The 8,721-nt window shown below is 37.9% G+C and overlaps 3 protein-coding genes across 5 annotated transcripts in view; 1 reads left to right on the top strand and 2 right to left on the bottom strand.

The window, feature by feature from the left end:
- Positions 1–440: 440 nt before the first annotated feature.
- LOC104809359 (probable membrane-associated kinase regulator 2) lies at positions 441–2,257 on the bottom strand. Its single transcript, XM_010535321.2, has 2 exons — positions 831–2,257; positions 441–677 (listed from the first exon to the last, which is right to left on the bottom strand). The coding sequence occupies exons 1-2, from the start codon at positions 2,086–2,088 to the stop codon at positions 619–621; spliced, it is 1,317 nt and encodes a 438-aa protein (XP_010533623.1). The 5' UTR covers positions 2,089–2,257; the 3' UTR covers positions 441–618.
- Positions 2,258–6,324: 4,067 nt separating this feature from the next.
- LOC104809358 (reticulon-like protein B4) lies at positions 6,325–8,210 on the top strand. Its single transcript, XM_010535320.2, has 5 exons — positions 6,325–6,623; positions 7,130–7,310; positions 7,401–7,542; positions 7,647–7,716; positions 7,810–8,210. The coding sequence occupies exons 1-5, from the start codon at positions 6,416–6,418 to the stop codon at positions 7,986–7,988; spliced, it is 780 nt and encodes a 259-aa protein (XP_010533622.1). The 5' UTR covers positions 6,325–6,415; the 3' UTR covers positions 7,989–8,210.
- A 73-nt stretch (positions 8,211–8,283) lies between these two features.
- LOC104809357 (spastin) overlaps positions 8,284–8,721 on the bottom strand; it is a 4,842-nt gene continuing 4,404 nt past the window's right edge. For 2 of the 3 annotated variants that reach the window (XM_010535316.2, XM_010535318.2), the window contains exons 16-17: positions 8,661–8,721; positions 8,284–8,593 (exon numbers count right to left, since the gene is read on the bottom strand). In XM_010535316.2, coding sequence (XP_010533618.1) covers positions 8,480–8,593; positions 8,661–8,721 — 175 coding nt within the window. In that variant the 3' untranslated portion in view covers positions 8,284–8,479. The remainder of the gene's footprint in view (positions 8,594–8,660) is intronic. The other variant, XM_010535317.2, reaches the window with a different exon arrangement.

Here is an 8,721-nt window from a genome sequence, read left to right as displayed (position 1 = left end):
ACCCCCCCCCCCCCCTGAATCCCCTTTCTTTTTTTTGTCATGGAATTATTATTACTATATATGTGAATTATTCAACTAAATAATGAAATTACCAACCAAAAATTTCACATTTTCACACAAAAAGAAAACATCCATAGTAAGTAAATGGATCCAAATCAGCCAAAGATACAACCGTTTTATATTTGATGTACAAACAAAAAATTGATGTTTAATATACACACCGAACTAGGTAAATTTATTCAATACTACTACTTGTCAATATGTTGTTCTTGATCCCAAGTATGTTCAAATATTTTTGTCTATATATATCTGTGTGTGTGTTCCCAAAGTCATGTCCCCTCTCAATCTCAAATAAAAAATTATGGGGATCTCATTTTCTTTTTGTTCTTTTCTCATCATCGTCGTCGTCATCATCATCATCATCATCATCATCATCGACATGACCAAACCAAAATCCCCTTCATTTCTCACTTACTCCTACATATACGTTTCAGACTGACCGACTTGCCATATATAAAAACAAACGCAGCAGCAAAATGAACAAATTTACAATGACAAAAACCATACCCATTCTTCGCGATTTTGTTCTCTCCTTTTATTTGGGTTGATCGATCTCGTTCATTTGTCGTAGGAGGAAGGATCGCTCACCGATCTTGGTAACACTGAAGAACCTCCGTCTGATCATTCCAAAATAATTTATTTATTCATGGATTCTGAAGTAATTTCCAATAATTTGTATCTATTGTTCAAAATTAGAAACGAAATTTTAGAAGAATAAAATAAAATAAAAACAACTCAGGAGAATTTTCTGGGCGAGGATTTGTTACCACCTCGAGAGGAGTTGAATGATCTCTTGCAGTGTAAAATGGCGCTTTGGATTCCATCCTGTTGCTGCAGCAGCGAGTCGTCGCGCCTCCCCGATTTCTCCCCGGCCGTCGCTGTCGCTGTCGCTGTCGCCGTCCCCTCCCCCGCCTCGGTCGTCGTTGGTGGAGTTGCCGATGAAGATGACCGGCTCTTCCCGAGGTGCTTCTTCACTACTTTAAGTCCCGCCGGAATGTTGATGTTGATGCTCCCCAGCGGCTTCTGGCTCTTCGCCGGAGCTTCCGTTTTCTCCGCCGTAGATTTCACCGGAGCTCCCGATCCGAAGCTTAGCTGCCCGGAGAATCTCAGCTTCTCGCTGTACCGACGAGAAACGCGGATGTAAAGAGGTTTAACCTTCTTCATGTACTTCTGCATCATGACGAAACGTTTCTCGTCGGAAATCGCAGATTCGTTGCCGTTTTGCTTCTTCGAGGAGGATGACGAAGAAGTAGAAGAAGACGAGGACGATGAGTTTCTGGAGTTTTTGTCTCTGGTGACGAGAGAGATCATCGGAACCTCCTCTACTTTCAATTTCACCGCGAGCGTATTTTTTTGTTGCGGAGCCGGAGGAGATTGCTGTTTGTCGCCTTCGCCGTCACCGTCATCAGATCCGGAATTAGCTTCCGATTTCTCAGTGTTCGCATTGCTTGGTTTGAATTTCTTCAATCCCAGCACGAACACGCGAAATTTCGTGGCGGATTTCAGGAGCGACGCTGACAACTGCGCCACCGGAGCCTTGGCGGCGGCGTTCTGCTCAGTGGAGGTGGACGGCGGTTCGACCGCCACGAGACGTCCCTTGTAAAACACATCGTCTGAGGGAGAGAACTCGAGGTTCGTATCCGCTGCTCGGCCCTCGCCGCCAGAACACGAGGAGAGCGTGAACTTGATCTCCTCGCCGCCGTCCGTACCACCGAAATCCTCTCCTATTCCTCCGTCGGCGTCTCCGCCGCCCCTCGGCTCCTCCTCCTCGGAAACCTCGTGGTTGACTTCGCCATCCTCATCCTCCACTGGAACAGCGAACTCGAGGTCGAAGAACGGTCCCTCATCGTCGGCATCGTCGCCATCAGCGTCGTCCTCAGCGTCGGTATCAGATATGGAGGTGATAATGGTGGTGGTCCCGGCGGGGGACCGGATGCTAGAATCCGGCATGAAAGTGACGGCTCCATCACCACCAACGGGGCCGGCGCCGGCGCCTTTCCAGTAGTTGAGGAGTGTGAAAGCTTCCATGGTCGGTAGAGCCAGAATACTCACCTTCAAACGAAACGCTTCTTTGAAAATGGAATATTTCAAGGTCTCCGTTTGCGTTTCTGTTAGAGAGAGAGAGAGAGAGAGAGAGAGAGAGAGAGAGGAGAGAGAGAGGAGAGAGAGAGATTGGGTTACCGATGAAGAGTGTCGTTGAGCTTAATATTTATACTCAAGTCAAGCGTATATGTATCAATGTCTATGACAAATAAAAATAAAAATATAGTGTAACCGAAATCTAAATATTTAAATTTATAATCTCACAAATTATTATATCAACATTGAAATTGAAGTGTTAATCAATAATTCTATGATAACGCAATGCGTCTGCTAACTGCATAAATATCGTCGCATTAACTTCCGTATACATATATATATATATATATATCAAACAAAAAAAAGAAAAATAAATAAAAAACGTGGCAATGAGTTCCGGAGGGAGCAGGTCAGTCACGTGACTGCTTACTGAGTCAGACAGTCAGACCAAAAGGTCAGAGTCAGACCATTATTTCTCTGTACCCACACACACACACATATATATATATGCGCATTTTATATAATCCCAATTATGTTTGGATACTAAACTTGAGTCATAAAATTATGCATGTGAATATATATATATATATATATATATATATGTATAATGTATATAATCATCCGTCCGATTCAGTAAATATGGGCCCCAAGCCCACTTTGTAGGGTCCACTAATGCAAAACCTTGACCCGAAATTAGTAAAGAAAATGGGCCCTCGCACTATGCATATATGAATTTCGTGGTCGGTTGACGAATTACTCATTAATAGAATTGAGGGCATTACGGTTTATGATAAATAATGCAAGCTTTACAAACTGCTTTTTTTAGTATTCCAACAAATAAAAGACTGCTTATGCGTCATTTTTAGCTTAATTTTTTTAGTTTATAACAATTTTAATTAATTTAAAATGCCATGTTTTTATTGGATTGGTCATTCCCAATTATCCATGTGCAAGTAAATACTCGTTAGAAAGTTTTTTTTCCAAAAAAAAGGGTTTTTTTTTAACCCTTTGATATGTTTTGTTTGCTTTAGTTATTTCAAAAGGGCAAAGTTCTTTTTCAAAAGCAAGTCAAAGAAGCTAGAGATTAATGGCTTGATAGGCTTCCTGAAATTCAGCTTTAGTGGATTTCCCCCCTAAACTTTAAGTATTTTGGTTAACAAAAAAAAAATCACATCAATTATAAATATTGTAGCCAAATAATTTACTGGAAATGTATAATTAACTCTTACGTTAATATTTTCCTCCAAAACAGTGATTAATAACAATAAGACTACTGCTTCATGTTTTTTACTATGAAAAGCAGCAGATGAATCTTAAAAACTAATTACAACGGAGAAAGTGATGAAATTTATCTTTTTCTTCCAAAAAAAAAAATATCACGAGAGAATATATTCCCTCTTTATCTTTTTGCTGAGTGTTTTCACCGAACAGAAAATCTGATTTTGTTGGACTATTAGTTTGGCTCCAAGTAAGTAGCTCACAAGGATTTCTAGGCCTACAATCCCACCCTTCATCTAATCTCTATATCATACACATGAAAACAATAAAATAAATCCATATACTTAATTTTAATTCTATCATCAAACTCAATATCAGTTGGCTTAACTAGTAAAATATGAGATAAAAGAGGTGGACACTCGATTTGGTTATTTCGGTTATTACCCGAACCGATTGATATATATTCGAAGTGAACCGAACCAATTATAATTAAATAACCGTTTGGTTATAATGTTTTAAAATTCAAAATAAACCATAAACTGAATAAATCTAACTCGAATTAACCATACCGAATAATCGAATATAATCGTTTATCCACCTATATATCACCAATTAATTTATATTAATATATATTAAATCTTATTAGAAAAATTAGTGTAATAAAAATGTTTTATAACTATGATATATGACAAAGTGAAACATGTATATGTATTTTTTTCTTATTTAATCATTGTTTTAATGTTTTCAATTTAGATTTTGATTTTGTTGTATTATACATTAAGATGATCATGATGATATTTTATATTTTATCTTGTTTGAATATTTTTTATTATCAACGTTTCGAAACTTTTTTTTTAATTTTATAACCGAACTGAATCTTTATTTGGTTATAATTTGAAGTATATAAAATCGAACCAAACGAAACCAAAATCGAATCGAATAAAATTAAATAGTCATTTGGTTATAAATGTTTCAAACCCGAAATATTCGAACTCGAATTAACCGTGACCGATTAACTCGAACCGAACTATTTGTTGACTCCAAAACTCTTTTTCAAGCCAGATTCAAGTGGAGAAATACATTCAAGTGGAATTGTCCTTTCGAGATATAGCTGGGTAAAAGAAATTTCATGCACATTATAAAAATATCTACCACGAGGAGTGTGGTATATCATATCTCACTTAAATTTTATATAAAAGCGATGACAGTCCAATCCACGTGGCCATTATTGCACAGGAAAAAGTTTGGAATATAATACAAACTCCAAAATACAATTTACGAGACTATTTCACAACTTTCCTGTCATTTTTTTTGCCCCATTATGCTGCAAATGATCGAAGGAACGGTCCACCGTTTTCACAATTACTCTTTTGTACACTTCCAATAGAAAAAGGTGCCACATCTTTCTCTAAGTGATGCCCATATGCTGAGTTATCTTTTATATGGTACAGCTTTTACGTGTGACATGCAACGTATCCGATGTAGCAATACCATGCAAGAAACATTTCCACCCGACCTGTTTATATACAATATATATATATATATACAGAGCCGTCTCAAAATATTTTGAGGCCCCGTACAAAAATTAAATTAAATTATTAAAAATTTAAATTTTATTTAAAAAAATAAAAAATTTGAATATTGCATAGTAATATGTAAATAATATATAGATCATTTTAATGCATTATTTTATTGTTAAATATTGTTGTATTTTGATTTGTTTAAGATTAGATAAAAATATTATTTCAAATTATTTATTTTTATTATCAATAAATTTTAAAATAAATCAATAAAAATAAAGAATTTAGAATTCTTCCATCGTATGTTTAACATTATAAAAAATATAATAAAATAATATGTAATTTATATTTATGAAGAGTTATGGTAGTTTTTTTATTTGTTATATAATGTAATTAAATATCAATATTTTTATAAAATTTATAAACTTTTAATTAAAAATTATGGGGCCCTTTAATTGGTGAGGCCTTGTGCGAATGCACCTTTCACACACTCTATAAGATGGCTCTGTATATATATATATATATATTGTTGTGAACCATCGGTCTTGATTAGTCACATAACTTGCATTGTGTATCAATAGATGATTGAGCGTTATATGCCATGCCATATATCCATCTTTATAGATAGGTTTATATGTCAAATTATTTTTAAAAAATAGAATGAATATTAAGCGGGCTTGAAGAGGGTCTTATTATCGGCCCGTTAGCATTCATTGCGAAATATATATATTCGAATCAGTCTTATTATCGGCCCATATAAAAACGCCTTTTTATTCTTTTTAACACTTGAAAATATATATATTTTTAAATAATTATCATTAACTAAGGTACTTGACAATTCGCATCAAATATGGATAGAATTGATGTATCGTTTTAGTAAATTTTCCCTAAATCTGCATATTAAGAGACATTAAAGGGAGTACAGAAAACATAACCATATATATATTATATATAGATATATTTCCCTGTATAATTTTTTTTTTACCATTAATAGCGTGGGTTCAATCCATTTAGATGAAATATATAAAGAAAAGATAACCTTATACGTAAAAATGTTTACCATGTATGGAATTGCCTTTCATGTCTTGCAGGCCCAACGTTGAAATTTTGAACTGTGTCTACGACGTCGTATTCAATCGCGTTACACACAACGCTTCTTTAACGGAGCCGTTAGTCATAGATTTTTTCTTCACCAGGGCGGAGACTCGGAGATTAATTAGCATGATATATTAATATTAACTGCTGAGGTTGAAATGTAACGGCCGTTTCTCGTCCGTGCCAAAGATGTTCTGCTTTTTCTAATTTTCTTTTTTCAAAGTGGACACGGACGGTTACCTGCTCGAGGTCCGGACCAACCAATGGTCGAGATCGAGTTTCAGAAATCAACGGCTGAGATTGGATCTACAGTACACTCCCCCCTATTTAGAGGCTATCGATCTTCTACTTCTCTTCTTCCTCGCTTCAACTTTGTTTCTCTTCCATTTCTGAACGAGAAAAAGGCTAGTGCTTTTGCTGAAGGTTTACAGAAGGTTTATTCCATGGCGGAGGAGCATAAGCATGAGGAATCGACTGCTGAGTCGATCATGGAGAAGATTGCTGAGAAGATCCGCGGACACGACGATGGGTCCTCGTCGTCCTCCGATTCCGATGATGAGAAGAAATCTTCGCCTTCGTCCCTTAAGGCGAAGATTTACCGCCTGTTCGGAAGGGAGAAGCCTGTTCACAGCGTTCTCGGTGGTGGAAAACGTATGGATCTCTCTTTTACTGTTCTTCAGTTTCTGATCATTTCTTCTGTTTCCTGTTTTTGTTTGGGCCTGATCTTCGAGTCCATATCGGGTCAGGATATCTTCTCTGATGGTTATTGTTTATCCGATTAGCGGATTTAGTTCATTTGTGTCTGGATCTGTTTGGATGAACGGAATCTATTGGTAGCGAGCTGATTTGAAGTCTAGATTTCACTGTGTACTGATTTCAACTCGGGATTCTCATAACTGAGCTGTTCAAGTTGTGAATTTGGTTTTTGATCGAGCGTTTGCTGAACCTATTCCCTTTTACTCCTCGCAAAGTTTGAGTATCGGGAAGGTCTGTAAACGTAGTTATTTGATGGAATGCATTTTTTTATTTCTTTATTGATTTCGTGCTGTTTTCCTTCTGAGAGGATTTGAAAATTTCCGCCGTGTAGGATCGCAGTCTGATCTGCGTATTACTTGATTGGCCATCTTCTCTGATGCGAGTTCTTGTTGAATGTGTAGCTGCCGACATTTTTCTGTGGAGGAACAAGAAGGTATCAGGTGGAGCGCTAGGTGTGGCAACAGCTGCCTGGGTCTTATTTGAGCTACTTGAATATCACCTTCTCACGCTTGTTTGCCACAGCTCGATCTTCGCTCTTGCAGTACTCTTCTTGTGGTCTAACGCCAGTACCTTCATTCACAAGTAAGGCTTTGGATTCGCCTTTTATTGCTCGATGAGTAGTGATGCCCATGTATCCACTGTGTGGTTAGCCGATATTTTTTCGTTTTTCAGGACACCTCCTCGTATCCCTCATGTTCACATCCCGGAAGAACCCGTTATCCAGCTTGCTTCCGGGCTAAGGTTCGAGGTCAACCGTGGTTTTACTGCTCTGAGGGATATCGCATCAGGAAGAGACCTCAAGAAATTTCTCGTGGTATGTTGTGCCCCGTTATGTCTGGCTTGAACCGTTTGATCTCGTTCAAGTTTCCTAGTTCATTCCACTGGCTAACACACTCAGCGCTTGAATTTGCTTATTAGGTGATTTCCGGGTTGTGGGTTCTGTCGATACTTGGTAGCTGCTGCAACTTCGTGACGTTGTTCTATATCGGTAATTCAATCCTTCATCCACTTTTTCATGGCATCTCTTCAAATAGAGTCCCCATGTTCCCATAAAGTGATAGCTGGCATCTGTTTCTTTCAGCGACTGTACTTCTCTTCACCGTCCCTGTGCTCTATGAAAAGTATGAAGACCAAGTAGACGCCTTTGGTGAAAAGGCGATGAAGGAGATTAAGAAGCAATATGCAGTGCTCGACGAGAAGGTATTGAGCAAGGTCATGAGCAAGATCCCCAGGGGAGCCCTGACCAAGAAGAAGGATTAGACTCTTGTCTGTAAGTTTTCTGATCAGCCCCGATTGCCCATGATGAATTGCGGTTTAGCAGCGTCGTCTCGACCGTTATTGTGGAATATTTTGGTAAAGATAACCCTTTTTTTGTCTCGTATCTCTTGTTATGTCGGCTTTAATCGGGTTTTTTTCCAAATTTTTAGCCGTATATGGATGATATAGTTGATTAATGTCTTCGTGTTCGTCATTTCTGCTTTTGATTATTGTGTTTTGGAAGAGCATGAGAAGTAGCTTTTGGTCTCTCTCTGAATCTATAAAAGAGTTCATCATATATACGTGGGGCCTCCATGTCTGGAAGGAATTTCCCGCTTGAGATTTATCGAAGCGATTATATAAAATGGGAAACACGATTATTAACAAGGTTCACCATCTATGGATATACACCTCCCTAATCTCTAATCTTTATTCTGCAAATCTTATTAGGAAAATCCCAACCTGGCTGTGAAATTTGGCATTTTTTATTATCATCACATGAAATAGGTTAACTGCTCTTTCTTCCTGGAACCGCCTTCTCCGTACAGATCGTTCCACTGCTTCAGCTCCGCCATTATCGAACCTTCCGCCGCAAAACTAGCCGCAACCTACATCCACAGTTAGATTCTACGTTATAACCGTATCGATTCATATACATGTGTGTGTGTGTGTTACCTGAGTCTTAGCCTCCTTGAAGTCTGGCATGCTCAATGGGCGGAGAGTGATAACTCTTTCC

This window comes from Tarenaya hassleriana, unplaced genomic scaffold (assembly GCF_000463585.1).
Source record: "Tarenaya hassleriana unplaced genomic scaffold, ASM46358v1 Cleome16, whole genome shotgun sequence".
Taxonomy (NCBI): domain Eukaryota; kingdom Viridiplantae; phylum Streptophyta; class Magnoliopsida; order Brassicales; family Cleomaceae; genus Tarenaya; species Tarenaya hassleriana.
This window is presented reverse-complemented; position numbering and strand designations above follow the sequence as displayed.